The following is a 16164-nucleotide window of genomic DNA, read 5'->3' as shown; positions in this document are numbered from 1 at the left end:
TGATGAATGCGAACAGGCAGTGTTGTCAGGGCTCCGGATCTCACCACAGTGTCCCGATCAACGGGCATGGAATACGGGTAAAGCTCCTCTTCAGACAGCATTTTGAGATTTGGGACAGGATAGAACTAAGAGGGTCTAAGAAACAGCATGGGATGGGAAATGAATTGTTGTAGTGTGCGATGGCCGCCCTTCGGTTTGCAGTCGAAACTCTAGTTGGCGTGGTTCATCCACAGGTCACTACATATAAGTTATAAGTTGAGGTCCGAATGTCTCGTTGCCCAAGCCTGTACCCACGTCACCTGCTTTCGAGAAAAAACTCCTTTCATCCCTACAGCATGTATGAATCATTGTTTTTGGTCGACCGGACGGTAACTTTCCATTGTTTGGTGTTCGGTCGGGCCTCCACCTTTGGAAAGTAGCAGGTGCGTAAGCTGCCATCCCGTGGCGGTACAGAATGCCAAGATTGAAGTAGGGTTTCAAGAGCGGCTTGAGTCAAGCATTAGACTTATCCGGGAGTTCTGTCAGTTCTTGGCGATTGGCGATAGTCAAGCATGGTTGCTGACATTCTCCATACCGTCGGGTACAGATATGTGACCGTACGGTCGGGTCCTTGGACGCGAGACATTCGGCCGCCGATGATCCTGGATGTCATCCTGGCATATGAGGCCGATCCCACAGCCAAGACACCGTAGGAGTACACCGTTATTGCATTACTCTCAGAAATCAGCGACGTATCAAAATATCGTGCTTGGCAGACTGTTGATCACGGCGCATCTGTAATGACTCGTCTCGGGGCCTGTCAGCTGCGAAAGCTCTCCTGCTCTTCGTCAATGCGCAACTTAGGTTATCGTTTCGTGTCGGCTGGAGCTATGTCTGTTCGGCCCCAACCAGGCAACTAATCATTTCAGCCGTTTCGCGTTGTTCAAAACGGGCCTAAGTCTGTCTGGGTTTCTCGGCCGGACAGGACACGCCCACAGCTGTTTCTCTTGCAATGGATCACTCGCAGGGATTGCCAAGTTAGTCACAGTTTCTTTCTATTTTTTTCTCTTTGCGAATGGGCCTAGCACTAGCTTAGATAGTGTGTTATGCTTATTAGCTTTTCTTGTCAAAACAGAAATTGGAAAATTGGGATCAAATTGTGGTGACAACGTGCTGAGGTCTGCGAGAGTGTTTAACATGACAATTTCACACGATTTAACGATTATGTTTGAAATTGTGACAATGTTCAATGTCATAACTCATTGCTAATCCTTGTAGAAGGAGCTGCTTTGATGAACAAGGCCCCCTTTTCTCTCATCATTCTTACTGTGGCATTTGTGCCAGCAACCCAATTGTAGGATTCTGAGCACAACTCTATATCGAAGTGCCAAAAAAGTGTAACAATAACCATGCGCACCTCATGATACACCAGGCTAGATTGCATCATCCGTTAGCAGATTAAACTCATTGCAACAAAAGGCTATGGCCCGCATGTTGTACTCAACTCACCGCTTTCCTATGCAATCTAGACTTCCTTTGGCGAAGGGTTTGAATGAATCTCTCTTGTCATTGGCGTACCGAGGATCGGGATTAGGCAGCCAACGTTCAGGAACAAACATATCAGGATCAGTAAAGTGAGACTTTAAGTGTGCGCTGGCCCAATGCGGAACACCGCACACAGTCCCCGCAGGTAAGAAGTACCCGTCAACCACGGCGCCACCTTCCGGCACGATGCGCGGAATCGCAACTGAGAATGGCGTGTGCTGCCTCAAGCTCTCCATGATGCAAGCATCCAGATACGGCAGCTTAGAGACATTCGGCACTGTGATGTCAGACGACTCTCGAATAGCAGTCCGGATCTCCTCCCTGAGCTTCGTATGCGCGTGTGGCGTGCTCAGAATCCACCACATCATACCGGACATGAGGACGGGAGTTGATTCCGCTCCAGCCAAACAGAGAATTGACGCCAGGTCGTCCGCCTGTCTTTGCGATATCGGAGTGTTTTGATCTTGCATAGCTTTCCATATGACGCTCATGACGTCACCTCTACTATCGTCCGCGTTTTCAATCCATTTTGCCGCTTTAGCTTCTGCAGTCGCTCGAAGGCTGTTCCAGAACCTCATCCACGGTAGTTTGAGGAACAAATCATAGAGCCCTCTTGTGGCTTCGTACCGCAAGATGATTTGTAGTAATGACAGGAACGGTGCGCCCATCTCGATGGCCTTGAGATACGGATGTTGACGGTTTGTTTCGATACATCCGAACGATTCTCCGAAGCTCAACACACCCATGGTATCGAAGGTCATCCATACCAATTTTTGGGCTATGTCAACCGGTCGTCCTTGTTCTTTCAGGATATTGAGTCTCAGTTTCTCAGTCCATATCCCGAGAATCCTCTCGTGTCGAAGAAGTGAGCGATCGGTGAAGGCAGGCTGCAACAGACGCCGGACAGCGTTATGTTCGGTCTTGACGGGTGAGATAAAACTGTGCCGCTCATCGAGCTGTGTGACCCGCAGGAAATTCAGGTCTCGCACAAAGGTCTTGCTGCCACAAATGTCTTCCCAAGCTTTGGCCGAAGCGTTAGAGACCTCATCTGGTCCTGTCCGAACGATGCAGCCATATTTCTCGTGTAGTGCTACAAGGTTTTTCCAGTGGGTGCCACGAATCTGCTGATGCCACAACCGCGGTATCCACGAGATGGCATAGAGTTTCGGTCCAGGAACTTTAGCTAGAGGATGAAAGTAAAGATTGTGTATGATTCGGTAGATGCGATAGAACAACTATCATCGTTAGAAAATCAGACGAGATCCTAGCGGACTCACGCGGAGGCATTTCCAGCGGCACCTACAAAAAGAGCAAAAACCGCCCACAGTGTCGGTGACATGGTTGGTTCGGTTAATGCTGCTACAGTGTCAGAAAAAGAAATGGTGTGTACAATCATATGCAGGTAATGACTAGTGTGAGATCAATTGACAGAGAACTAGTTGACATACCGTTGATGTAGTGGTGGGAATGGGAGGAAAAGGATAAATTACCGACGCAACAAATACATGTCCACACCAGGTCTCCGGACTCGCCCGCTAGTGGACCGACGGCGACATTGTGCGTCTCATTTAACATCCACGTCTAGGAGAACCATTGTGAGTAGAAATGACCATTTACGCGCAGGTCCGGAGATCAGCAAAGAATTCCCCGCGCTCCTGTGTCTCGGTTTCAGATGCCAGAAGCTCAGGATGATCATTGTTAATCTTGGTTCATCTTGTCTATAGTTCCCATAAATAGGGTCTCATCCATAGTCGATCGGGGCGTCCACGTGTAGAGGAGCTTCACGAAGAACCTTTGGGGAAAGGCCCAATAGAGGTCTGGCAAACTGTCTGCCCAGGTTGCCTTCTTGGTATCAGAACATCCTTGGCTTCCCCACGCGCTGCAAGACACGGTCGATTCAGAATCGTTCAGCCAAGAAGCTGACATTGCGTGGGGCATCCAGGCAAGAAGAATGGGCGCCCCCGGTTACACTCATCTATTTCTGTGGTTGAGCGCTTTCACAGCAACTCGTGCGGGTTCGCTGCAAAAAGCCCCGGTCTTGGGCTTACTGATGATTTGTGCGATGTCATCAAGGATGAGTCGTGAACGTCGCCTTATAGCTGGGCTCTCCTTAATGGATACACCGGAGGGTTTCTGGATCAAGATATGGAACATCTCCCAAAAACTAGCCGTGCGACATGACTAGTAAACATAGTGTGTACGAGAGTGATGCACGAGGGCTATCATTCGTCTCAAGGCTTTGATGGACGTCAACTTGCAAAAAAGTGGGCATCAAAAAATAACTTCTGATTATTCAGACAAGTCCGTGTGGTTATCTTTCTAATGTTATCACGTAGAAATGTTCGAGCAGTTCTGTTGCGTTGATAGCCTCCGGCAAGACTGCGATACACAACATGGGCTTACACACGATTCGACAGAAGTACGACGAGGAACGAGACAAGCGGTACCACCCTGCAGGACTGCAGCAGTATGTGGTTGACCTTGCTGCTTCGGACAAGTTTAGACGATTTCAGGCTGATCCCTGGGTCCGGCCTGGACACTCACCACAGACGTCCAACGGTGATCGTGTCCACACTGCTGGCACCATCGCCAAAAACATTGCGTTGAAAGATGGAGATTCTTGTGTCTTTCTCATAGTTGGTGCAGGATACGGAGGAATTCTTTTTGCAGCCAGCCTTATCAAGGCGGGCGTGGCCCCAAACGACATCCGACTTGTCGACACGGCCATGGGATTTGGCGGCACTTGGTATTGGAATCGTTACCCCGGACTCCAATGCGATGTTGAAAGCTACATCTATATGCCGCTTCTCGAGGACACAAAATACATGCCGAAGCATAAATACTCGTTCGGTCCAGAACTAAGGTCTCATGCTGAGCGCATTGCCGCACACTTTGGCTTTCAAGACAAGGCCCAATTCGGCACTCGAGTCGACACTTTAGTCTGGGAAAATAGCAGCTCCGAGTGGAAGGCCAAATTGCATATCGAAAGAGACGATACATTTATCCACGTGCGCTCCAAGTTTGTCTTGACCGCATACGGCATTGGACACTATCCCAAACTACCGAACATTCCAGGACTCGACTCGTTCCAGGGATCAACTTTCCACACCAGCCGTTGGGACTACAGCGCCACTGGAGGGTCGGAGGCCGAACCAGGTCTTACTTCCTTGGCGGAAAAACGAGTAGGCATCGTGGGTACCGGCGCCACGGCTGTTCAGGCAGTGCCATATCTTGCTCGCTGGGCAAAGCATCTGTATGTGTTTCAACGCACGCCTAGTGCTGTTGGGCCCAGAAACAACAAGCCGACCGATCCAGACCTCTGGCAGACTGAGATTGCTACACACCCGGGCTGGCAGACGGACAGAGCGGAAAACTTCAACGCTTTCTTGGCCAACGACCCAAATAAGCCGCAAGTCGACCTGGTCAAAGACGAGTGGACCAAGCTGTCATCGTATAGTGCGCTCATCGGGAATCCAACCAATCTGGACGGCAAATCAAGAGAAGAGGTGGACAGTTATGTTGCTATTTTGGAAGGCCTGGATTTACCGCAGCAAGAATCTCGTCGATCAAGGATCGACAGTATTATTCAAGATCGAGACACCGCTGAAGCTTTGAAACCATGGTATCCTTCGTGGTGCAAACGACCTTGCTTCAACGACGACTACCTCAACGCCTTCAACCAAAGTAACGTCACACTTGTTCCAACCGGTGCCAGAGGCATCGAAAGGATCAGCAATAGTAGTGTGGCAGTTGACGGCTGCGAATACGATATTGATGTGCTCATCTTTGCCACGGGTTTCAGGCCACCAACGTCTGGAAGTCCTGCCGAAAGAAGCAGGATGAAGGTTTATGGACGCAATGGGCTCGACATGGACACCAAATGGGCACAGCCCCAGGGTCAAGCCACACTTCACGGCCTTATCAGCAAAGACTTTCCCAACTTTCTGTTCCCTGGTCCCAACCAGATGGGTGCCGCGCCAAATGGGACATATCAACGGGATCAACTTGGCCAGCACTTTGCATACATCGTCAACGCTGCGGCAGAGATACATAACAGAACCCATTCACGGAAAGAAGAGCAGAATTTTTCGAAGTATGGCAAGTACGACGTCGTGATAGAGCCAACCGTCGAAGCTGAAGAGGACTGGGCCAAGGCAGTTGCACTGCATGCGGTGAAGTTATCCGCAATGGCGGGCTGCACACCAAACTACATGATAACACCAGAAGAGCAAGAAGCGGTTGCGAAGCAGAAAAAAGACCTGTTGCATCGGAATGCAAGGGGCGCCTTGTGGGGAAAGGGGGTTGCCGATTACATGTCTATCCTTCGAAGCTGGCGCAGTGAAGGTATACTACGAGGTCTAGATGTTACAGCTTAAGAGCTCGCGTACACTTGGATTCGAGATTCGACTACTATCAACGTCCTTCTTGTCAAACAGTGTCCTGAAAGACAGATTCAACTCGTATTGCGCGACGTGACAGAATTGGGGAGGCAAAGTAATTTGGGATCGAGAACGGATAAGATGGGGTGGTTGAGTATGACCACAGCAACAAAGACTGCCACTACATCATTTTGGAAACCAGTGGCAATAATCAAGACCTTAAAGAAGATATCTTTACTAATGAGAGACAGGCGGAACGAGAAGTTAAGTATAGACCGTCTGTTGGCCCTTGGTATCCCTTCTGACTGCAACCTTGGACGTTTGTTTTTGTTCTCCAGACTTGCCTTATCCAACTGTACCAATACCAGGTCACAAGCCGTCAAACCAGTCAGTCTTGTTCATCAATATGACAATCTTGCCAATAACCGTTATGGGAAAAAAATTTGGTGAATGCATCAGAGTGGCTCGTCGGCCCAGAGTTTATTTTTTCCAACCTTCTTGCGCCTGATTGGCAGGTTACATGGATAGAACCTCGGAGGCCACTCGACACAGCCTCATAGATCGGCAACTCCATTAAAAACAGAAAGAAAACAACTGTTATTAATATATTAAGCCCAAAATAACAAGGAAAATAACATTAGTGCATTGCCTTATTCCACCTCCTTAATCACCCAGCGCGAACTTTTTGAACAAACTCCTCGCCGCCAAGCGACCACTAGTTAGAAAAACATTCATAGTTTTCGGCTTCCTCCGAGTAATTTCCTCCTAAACCGCATCATCGGATATCTGATTCACACTATTTATGATCTCTTGCCAGTTACTAAAACATGATTTTGCAACTTGCTATTTCTAGGATAATTCGGGTTTTACCCAGCCACTTTTCGGTCTCTTCCTAACGATATTCCAAAGCAAATCGATATCTATGCGCCGAAGCCCCAAATAAACTCTCAATCATGCATCCTTCTCAATTTCTACCAGCCGTTTTCCTTCTGGCTTACTCCGTTGCGGTGGATGCCAGTCCAATGGCAAAGCTCGAAGGACGCGCAGTGGGACTCGTGCCTCGCGTACCACCAACATCAGGTGCAGAATGTATCAAGGCGCCGGTTAGTGCTGAATACGACTATTCCTACTATACTTTTCACATCGACGCAGCCGTGAAGAACGCAGCCGCTACAGCAGGTCTCACTAAGATCGGCGTCCGGCAGCACTGTAACTCCAATGGCGGAGCCTTCGGTAGTTAGTTGGTCTTGTTCTCTTTTCGATCCCTCCACTCGCCCCTACATAGCGGCTAACTCTGACAACCTATAGGCTGGGCTGTGAACACCGAAAATTGGGCGTATGTACCACTGGACAAATTCGGCCCTGAGAACACATACACAGTCAAGGTAAACCGGTGCAAGAAGGACTTTAATCGGCATGTCTGGAGCTACAACGTGTGGCTGTGCAATGACAACGACTGGTGCGGGACCACGGATTGCGGCCTAGACAGAGAGATTTGCCCGGATGAGAAGACGAAGTCGGTAAACTTGACAGACAGTCTTATTTGGAACTGCTCTGTCTGAAATCCTCCGAATAATGATTCTCACTGATGGGTAGGCTACTTTAGTCGTGGGCATTCAGGTGTTTTGGAAAGGCTCCCAATCGACGCATAGAACTTGTCAGTTACCCCTTATCAGCGGCATAAGACCTCTAGTAGATACGAGTCCGGCTATAGATATAGATGTGTAATACAGCTTCCAGCCCCAGCAACTCTCAAATCGTCGTAAATGGACGGCATCAATTTCTTGTTTCTTGATGACAACAATTCTAGCCTAGGCACGTGGCCTTTACTTCATATACTTTGACTTCGGGCAACCGAGGTTGAGCGACATAGTTTCGTGCCACACTCAGCGTTTTACTAACATTTTTGTATATTCAGGGCAGTCATAATAGCATGACATCGAGCAGCTAGAGTGGTGCCTGGAATGGCTCTTTGGACCGGGTAAAGATCACGGTCATGTTCACCTCAAGTGTCGTAGTCACGATCTTGCGTATGCATGTTCTAAATCATTAGCTTGGAGGCAGGACTATGGATTGAAACTCGGGTGAAGTATCGAGATCCAAAAACAAGTGTTCAGTTCCGGGATGTTGCTGCATTATCCTCGGTTAATTAGCCTCGCGTGGGTAATTATCCAGCGGAGTAAGGCGTTCTAGAAGGGTAGTGATACGGCTTAGAAGTATTGCATACGACAAGGGCGTCTTCACCTTTCCAATCGTACGACATGGTCTAGGGTCCCGTACAAACTGCAAATATGTGTCACATTATTGGCGGTTTACCCTGCTCCAGCAGCCCAGATCAGCGGTCCATGGCAGCAAGTCAATCAAATGTCAGGACCAACGGTTCCCAGTTTTGATCCACCACGCTGCAGAAACAAATGTTCCTTCCGTTTTCAAGCAACTCGCCGGTCTTGATGCTACGCTCGGGGAGCCTTGCTTGTTGGAACCAACAAGATCAAATAAGCAAACTGCTCTACTACCACCAACCTGCATAAACATATTCGGCCAAGAAGAGGGGTAGTTTTCTATTGTCTCAAGCAAAGATAAATGGCTCGGTGCCATCCTCAGTAAACTGCATCGTTCTCTGTCTAGCTACAACTTGTCGGATCTTCCGCGATGGCCGACACTCAGACTACTACAAGGGCCGCCCAGAGTCTCATGCCTGTCACTATCCCAGGACCGATCGATGATGCTGCGCCTACTAGTATCCCAGCGCCTCTAAGCCCGGAGACTGCCCATGGTCCTATTATTGAGACCGAAGACGGAGATGTAAGGGATGATGAGAACAATTAGGACCTGTGATAGCACTGACTCTCCGATGTAGTCCAGTGATGAAACCAACTCGGACAGGGCAACCGTAAGCAAGGCCACCAGCCCCAACCCAATTTCCCATTCAGCGAGACTTTCTGACGCTCCTTAGAGTGTGGTTTCTTCTAGCACGAGCTTGGCCAGTTCAATTCTTCAACACCGGTTGGAGAACGGGAGAACCTACCATAAGTACAAGGATGGGAGTGAGTTCTCTCTTGGTCTCTAGAGTCTCATTGAACCAATCAGCTTCTGACACGATCAAGAATATATCTACCCCAATGACGAGAAGGAGAATGATAGGCTAGGTGTGTTTCATCTGTAATTATTTGGTGCTTTACTCACGAAAAACTAGATCTGCAGCATAACCTCTATCTTCTAACACTGAATTATAAGCTGGGTCTTGCTCCTCCCAACGAGGAAAATTCGGGCGTCAAGCGCGTCCTCGACATTGGAACCGGCACTGGACTTTGGGCTATCGAATTCGCCGAAGAGCATCCTGAGGCCGAGGTAACCCTAATTGTGGCCGCCGTGTTGAGTGGACTAGATGCTGAACAGAATCTAGGTTCTAGGCGTTGATCTCACTCCGGTGCAAGTTCGATTGTAAAGCTCTCCTTGTTTGCGTTTTGGTATCCTTGCGTCTGCTAACTGGTTTCAGTGTCCCGCCGAATCTCAGATTCGAGGTTGATGACATCGAGCAGTCCTGGACGTACAGCCAACCATTTGACTATATCCACATTCGCGGCATGACTTCTAGTATCTCTGACTGGCACGGCTTCCTTAGACAAGCCTACGAGTGAGTCGTTTCTGGATCCATTTAGCGTATGACACACACTCATCTCCCTAGTGGTCTTGCACCTGGTGGCTACATCGAGTTGTTCGAAGGCCACGCTCGCACCCAATCGGACGATGGATCCCTGACGCCAGACCACGTGCTTTGGCAGTGGTCAGGCAAACTTGAAGAATCCTGTAAGATTTTCGGCCGTCCGTTGGTTCACGTCCCAAGCCTCGTCCCCATCATGGAGGAGGTCGGCTTTGTCGATGTGACCATCGTTCCGTTCAAGTGGCCTATCGGCCCATGGGCGAAGGACCCGCACTACAAGGAGCTAGGGTCATGGGCCCTCGAGAACTCATTTGAGGGCCTTGAGGCCTGGAGCATGGCTGCCTTCACCAGGGCTCTTGGATGGACTCCTGAACAGGTACAAGTCTATCTTGTCGACGTGCGGAAAGAGTTGAAGGACAAGAGCATACACCATTACTGTCCTCTGTAAGTCCTCTTTTCATACCCACCTCTGTCACTCGCATCCTTTAGTTTTCTGTTGCCGCAGAGCGCCAGCTTGACTGTTGCATACAAGATTCTAACTAGAAGCAGTTGGGTGATCTTCGGGAAAAGGCCACTGGAGGAAGCCGAGTGATTGGGCTTAGCCTTTAGGCTTGGAGTCAAACCTATATGTGTTGCGCAAGACTTGCAAAGGACTAAAGATTACTCTATGCCCGAGGCATTGCACGTGGTGTGCCCCAGTTATTATTCTGTTACAGTTAGTGTCGCTCTTCGAAGCAGTTCCGTCGCAAACTCGACCGAAAGATAGAATATCATTATTTACTTATCAACTGTGCTTAAACTGCATTGCTATATGAAGACTCCTTCATACTCCTGGCTTCCGCTTAGGCAAAAGAGAACAATGACTTCACACTAATAGAACGGGTGTGGTGTAAAGAACACTGGTGCGGTATCAGACGCAGCGTTTCAAACGTTGGTTGGATTAGGTGGCGGGACGGAATAGCCTAGTACTAAATTCCCCAGATGGACGCTTAATATATCAATGTAAAAATTGTTAGGATACAATCGATTGTGTTCTGACACGCCGTGAAGGCTGTCGCGCCAGCAAAGAAGCAGCAATTCCTCAGCCTCCACTGTGTTTAGTTTGAATGCGCTCAGAGGCAAAGACTCAGACAGGTGCAAATTTAGTCCCTTCTCCCCACCATGGCACACTGGTCGGCGGCGATTATTCCGAGCCATGCCCTCCGCGTCGTCCTCGTCATTCGAGTCGGGTTGTGTTTCCATTGCTTTCCAAGATAGAATATTTGTGAATACCTACAATCTCAGAGGATCCGGATGATACCAAATACGAGGGGCAAGCAATCCCTGGTCGCCCCTTTTTGACAAGCAATAATCAGCTGACGGTGCACTCGAACAGATTGACGCCGCCAAGCTCGTGGTATACGGCTATACTGCGACGCCTGGATATCATACTTCCCGTGCTCCCCTGGTCCAGTGCCCCCGCGAGGACGCCTCGTCGTTGGTTGCCCGCGCGGTGGTGTGTGGCGCACGGAAATACATGCGCTGGCGAATGCACATACCGATATGGCAGAAATGATGATAAAACACCTGTGGAGCGCCAGGCAGACAGATGTCAGCTCATGCAGCTGTGCTGGCGAATGAGGAGCTGTGCCACAATTCTGTCCTTATAGTAGGGACAATGGGTCCCAGGCCTCCCATTCAGTCATCGTCAACCTCACGCGCGTAATCATGGAACCGGTAGGACTGGCCGTCGGGGTCCTGGGCCTTGCTGGCCTCTTCAGCTCCTGCTTGGAAGCCGTCGAAAAGTTCGACTCGTACAAGAATTTCGGCCGCGATTCACGTTCCTTGGCCACCCAGTTCGACGCCGACAAGCACCGCTTCGAGCAATGGGGTCGCGCTGTCGGCTTTGAGAAAGGGAAGTTGGCCGATCATCATCACCCCGCTCTCGACGATGGGCAGAAAATGGCAATAGTGCACAAACTGTTGGCCAGCATCCAAGACTTTTGCAGTGGCGCAGACGATTCTTTCAGTCCACAATCTACGCTGGCAGATGACAATTATCTGAAAGACGGTTTGCTTTATGCACGGCAGGTTCAGCCTCGCCATGGCGCGCCTGTGGATTCGAAATGGCGGAGGGCGGCTTGGGCGCTGACCGGCAAAACAAAGCGTACCGGCCACGTTCAGACTTTCGCAATCCTGGTGCAGTACCTGTACATTGTAGTTCCTCCCGACGACCCAAAGAGTTCACTACCAGGACATGGAGCGCACAGCTATGGTCCTGCGCCCCTACACGGTTCAGACCAAAACCCCCTGATCACTGCTTGACGTGTCAAACTAAAGATGCATAGACATCGCCCTGAATGAGGGTCCTTGGCTTGACGACATTCGAGCGTTTCTGCACAAGGCAGAAGAGGAGATGAGAGGTAATGATGACTTAATCCTGCACCCCTTTCATCCAGCTAATGGGTGCAGCCGAGACAAAACGGGACCTACACACATGGCTTGGGTGCCCGTCCCCAAACGATCTATACGATGACTCTATCCAGAAGCGACTGGGTGGGACGTGCGAATGGATCCTGGCGCGCAACGATGTTCACAACTGGCTTTCGCCTGACGGCTCGGCCGCTGCTAACAGCGTGCTATGGATCAATGGTCCGGCAGGATTCGGCAAAACCATTTTGTGCGCCAGGCTGGTTGAAGTCCTTTCTTCGACTCTCCAAACGCCTGTCGCACATTTCTTCCTGTCGTCCAAGTTTGAAGGTCGTGATGACCCCTTTATGGCTCTACGGTCGTGGATTGCAGAGATGACATTTGGCAGTCAAGCTGCTTTGGACGTCGTCTGTAAGAGACGATTAGCCCATCACGAACAAGTCGCGACGCGAGCAACAATCGTCAGGCTCTTTCGTGAGGTTCTCCAAGCCGTGCCGTTTTGCACTTTCGTCTTGGACGGGCTGGACGAATGTACTTGGTTAGGGGAGAACCGAAACGGCAGCCATTCCGTTGCCCGGTTTCTACATGAGCTCGAACAAGCAATCGCTGGTACGACTGCCCGGATTTTGATAGTCAGCCGCAACGAGCCTGAAATCCGGCAGGGACTGTCGCGTTTCCCCGGGTTCAGCGAGTATGCGATATCCCCCGAAGACGTCCGTGCCGACAATATAGCCTTCTCAAAGAGCATTGTCAACAACAAGCTGCCTAACAAAGACGAACTAACGAGACTGAGTATCTCCGAGAGAATGGCTGAGCGTTGCAACGGTCAGTTCCAGTGGCTGAAAATGCAGGAGGAGATTTTAAGAAAAGGCAGGAACAAAAAGCAGCTTGAGAAGGATATTGACGAGACTCCGGCGGGGCTTGAACAGCTCTATGACCGCAACTGGGAGAGGATTGAGAGATTGCGATATGCCGAGAAAACGAGAGCATACTCCTTGCTGCGATGGGCCGCATTTGCTTTACGGCCCCTGACTGTCTGCGAGATCACTGAAGCCGTGCTCATTAACGACGACTGTGAGGATCTGCCGCTCGACGAAATGCCGGACTCTATTGATGACGACTATATCGAAAGTGAGATCATGGGTCTTTGTGGATCTTTGATTGAGGTACGAGGCAGTCTACCGGAATCTCCCGCTGGATCGAGGAAGATACACCTAGCCCATTTCTCGGTCAAGCAGTACCTTCTTTGCAGGATTCCTTTACAGGGGGCGGTTCTGTTCGCCAATGAGAGTTTACGCGCATCCAACGAGGCTATGGAGAGTACCGCCCTTGCTAAGCTATGTCTTCAGTATATCAGTTTTCAGCGAGTCTGGGACGAATCACATACCGAGGAAAAAGACCAAATTGGAATCTCGTTCCGAAACTACGCGGCGGAGTACTGGCATCAACATACCGACCTGAGCGAGGCAAAGGAAAATTCATTGGTGGAAGCTATGAACGGCCTTTTCGACGGACACGTTCAGACTTGGGAGTCCTGGAGGCAATGGTTTGACGTTAACGTCGAGGACTTGCAGTCAGAGGCGACAGAAACAGTAATGCCAGCAAGCCCCTTATACTACGCTTCCCGTCTGGGGTTGACTGGGGTAGTAATGCATCTCATACAACAGTGCAAACACGACCCGAACGAGCATTCGATATCAGGAAGATCAGCGCTTGGCGTTGCATGTGAAAGAAGAAATCTGGAAGTAGCTCGGGTGCTGCTTAGAGCGGGAGCTGACGTGAATGTCGCCGGCTACAGAGGGCGAACGCCACTCTATGCAGCATCAATGAACGGTCACGTTGATGTCTTGAAACTGGTTCTTGACAATGGAGGCGACGTCACGATTGAGAACATCAATGGATGGACACCGCTAAATGTAGCCTCAGACGACGGCCATCTTGAGGTAGTGAAGCTGCTTCTTGACAAAGGCGCAGACATCGAGGTTTCTAATGAGAACGGCTGGACGCCGCTCTCTTCAGCCTCAAGCAACGGCCATCTTGAGGTAGTTAAGCTGCTTCTTGACAAAGGCGCAGACGTCTCAGTTGCTAGTAAACACGGATGGACAGCGCTCTCTTCTGCCTCAGATAGCGGCCACGCTGAGGTAGTTAAGCTGCTTCTTGACAAAGGCGCAGACATTACAGTCAGTAGCAAGGATGGATGGACGCCATTAGCTTCGGCCGCAAACAATGGGCATCTTGAGGTTGTCCGGGCGCTTCTGGATAACGGAGCAGACATTAATGCTAGCATTGCCAACGGATGGACGCCACTCTATTGTTCTGGGGGTAGCGGCCATACAGAAGTAGCTAAGCTGCTTCTTGATAGAGGAGCAGACATTGCGGCTAGTGACGTTTATGGGTGTACACCGCTCTTTATAGCCGCTCTCAATGGCCACCTTGAAGTAGTTCGGCTACTTCTCGATAGGGGTCAAGATATTACGGCTACTGATAGACCCGGATATTCGCCACTCTTTTCAGCTGTTCAAAAAGGCGATACTGAAGTGATCCAGCTGCTTCTTAATATGGGAGCAGACATCACAACCACTTCCTACGACAGGTGGTCGTTGCTTCACCTCGCGTCACAAAACGGTCATTTTGAGGTTGTTCAGCTACTTCTTGATAAAGAAGCAGACGTTACAGCTACTAGTAAGGACGGCTGGACACCACTCATGCTAGCATCACAAAATGGCCATCTTGAGGTTGTTCAGCTACTTCTCACCAAGGGAGCAGATATCACAGCTGTTGCTAAAGACGGCTGGACTTCGCTTAATACAGCATCAAGTAACGGCCACCTTAAGGTAATCCAGTTACTTCTTGCTGAGGGAGCAGATTTCAAAACAGCTACTAAGGACGGCTGGACACCACTACACACAGCATCAGAAAGCGGTCATCTTGAGGTTGTCAAGTTACTTCTCACCAAGGGAGCAGACATCACAGCTGTCACTAAAGGCGGCTGGACTTCGCTTAATACAGCATCAAGTAACGGCCACCTCGAAGTTGTCCAGTTACTTCTTGCTGAGGGAGCAGATATCACAGCCGTAACTAAGAGCGGCTGGACACCGCTACATATCGTATCACTGGAGGGTTGCGTTGAGCTAGCCGAGTGTTTCCTTAAAATATGCCGAGATCAAGCCGATGTCAGGGATGATTTTGGTCGCACACCTCTTTTCTTTGCGGCGATGCGGGGACACAGCGAAATCGTGCGGTTGCTGCTCGCCGACAAGGCATCAGTAAATGTGAAGGACTTTTATGATATGACCCCACTGATAGCAGCGGCGAAAAACGGCCACGAGAATGCAGTAAGGCTGCTACTCCAAGCGGAGAATGTCGGCCTAGACTATCAGGACGATATATGCCTAACCGTGCTATCTCGGGCGAGAGAAAGCGGAAGCATTCAGGCAAACCAGCTTCTCCTCCAAAAGTCGGATAGGGTGGAGGTTGAATTACCGTCCACTCTACAAACACAGGTGGAGAAGAGTCATGAAGAACCAGAAGACATTGACGGTATGTGCCTTAATTCTGCTTAAAAACAATAACTTCATTGAGTGGCACCGTTGTTCTGAGTCTCGCCATTCTTGCATATATGACGAGCAGTAGTTGACGATGAATAAAGTTTCGGGACACCCACGCAGCGCCCGGCCCTCCACTATCCGGCCAACGGCCCCACCAATGTGCTGTCACATATCTGATCTGGCTTTGGCTATGTTTAAACCCTCGGTCAACGAAGCTGGTTGCCGAGTCCCCCCAGGAAAAGGTTTGATTCTGTTCTGGTGTGGTATATCAGAAGAGAGTGTCCTTATGTGTCTCTTGGTTTAACCTCGCTCGCTCTCTGTGACTGACCGAAACCTTGACCTATCTTGCAATCCGATTGATATAAGGATAGAAACTGGCTTGTCTGACACGCAGACCAAGAATAACACAATGCCAGTAAACAGAGCTGCTTGGATTACCTCCCCCAAGTTATACCCGTTCAAGGTGGACGATGCACCATTTCCCACAGCCGGGAAGGGCGAGGTCGTCATCAAGAATGTTGTGACTGCACTGGTAAGTGATGCCCACGTCGCATCACCTCAGTCGTGGTTGTGTGGATATGGAACCAATGCTGATTGAACGGCAGAACCCAGCGGAGTGGAAGATCCAGTACGCGCAGCC

At 50.0% G+C, this 16164-nt stretch overlaps 5 protein-coding genes across 5 annotated transcripts; 4 read left to right on the top strand and 1 right to left on the bottom strand.

The window, feature by feature from the left end:
• Nucleotides 1–1484: 1484 nt before the first annotated feature.
• On the bottom strand, nucleotides 1485–2811 carry ColSpa_06338 (cytochrome P450 monooxygenase aclL; the record flags this gene model as incomplete). Its single annotated transcript, XM_049272550.1, has 2 exons — nucleotides 1485–2707; nucleotides 2802–2811. 2 exons carry the CDS (start codon nucleotides 2809–2811, stop codon nucleotides 1485–1487), a joined length of 1233 nt encoding a protein of 410 aa, XP_049128507.1.
• A 1106-nt stretch (nucleotides 2812–3917) lies between these two features.
• On the top strand, nucleotides 3918–5900 carry ColSpa_06337 (FAD-binding monooxygenase ausC; the record flags this gene model as incomplete). Its single annotated transcript, XM_049272549.1, has 1 exon — nucleotides 3918–5900. One exon carries the CDS (start codon nucleotides 3918–3920, stop codon nucleotides 5898–5900), a length of 1983 nt encoding a protein of 660 aa, XP_049128506.1.
• Nucleotides 5901–9763: 3863 nt separating this feature from the next.
• Nucleotides 9764–10159, top strand: ColSpa_06336 (putative methyltransferase tdiE; the record flags this gene model as incomplete). The annotated part of the gene is made up of 2 exons (XM_049272548.1): nucleotides 9764–10011; nucleotides 10117–10159. 2 exons carry the CDS (start codon nucleotides 9764–9766, stop codon nucleotides 10157–10159), a joined length of 291 nt encoding a protein of 96 aa, XP_049128505.1.
• Nucleotides 10160–11274: 1115 nt separating this feature from the next.
• Nucleotides 11275–11871, top strand: ColSpa_06335 (heterokaryon incompatibility protein S; the record flags this gene model as incomplete). The annotated part of the gene is made up of 1 exon (XM_049272547.1): nucleotides 11275–11871. One exon carries the CDS (start codon nucleotides 11275–11277, stop codon nucleotides 11869–11871), a length of 597 nt encoding a protein of 198 aa, XP_049128504.1.
• A 137-nt stretch (nucleotides 11872–12008) lies between these two features.
• Nucleotides 12009–13264, top strand: ColSpa_06334 (vegetative incompatibility protein HET-E-1; the record flags this gene model as incomplete). The annotated part of the gene is given in 2 exon segments (XM_049272546.1): nucleotides 12009–13142; nucleotides 13154–13264. The coding sequence occupies 2 exon segments, from the start codon at nucleotides 12009–12011 to the stop codon at nucleotides 13262–13264; spliced, it is 1245 nt and encodes a 414-aa protein (XP_049128503.1).
• Nucleotides 13265–16164: the final 2900 nt, after the last annotated feature.

Source organism: Colletotrichum spaethianum (assembly GCF_022836535.1).
Source record: "Colletotrichum spaethianum MAFF 239500 DNA, contig15, whole genome shotgun sequence".
Lineage (NCBI taxonomy): Eukaryota > Fungi > Ascomycota > Sordariomycetes > Glomerellales > Glomerellaceae > Colletotrichum > Colletotrichum spaethianum.
Note: the sequence above shows the minus strand (reverse complement) of the source record. Positions and strands in the feature narration are given on the sequence as shown.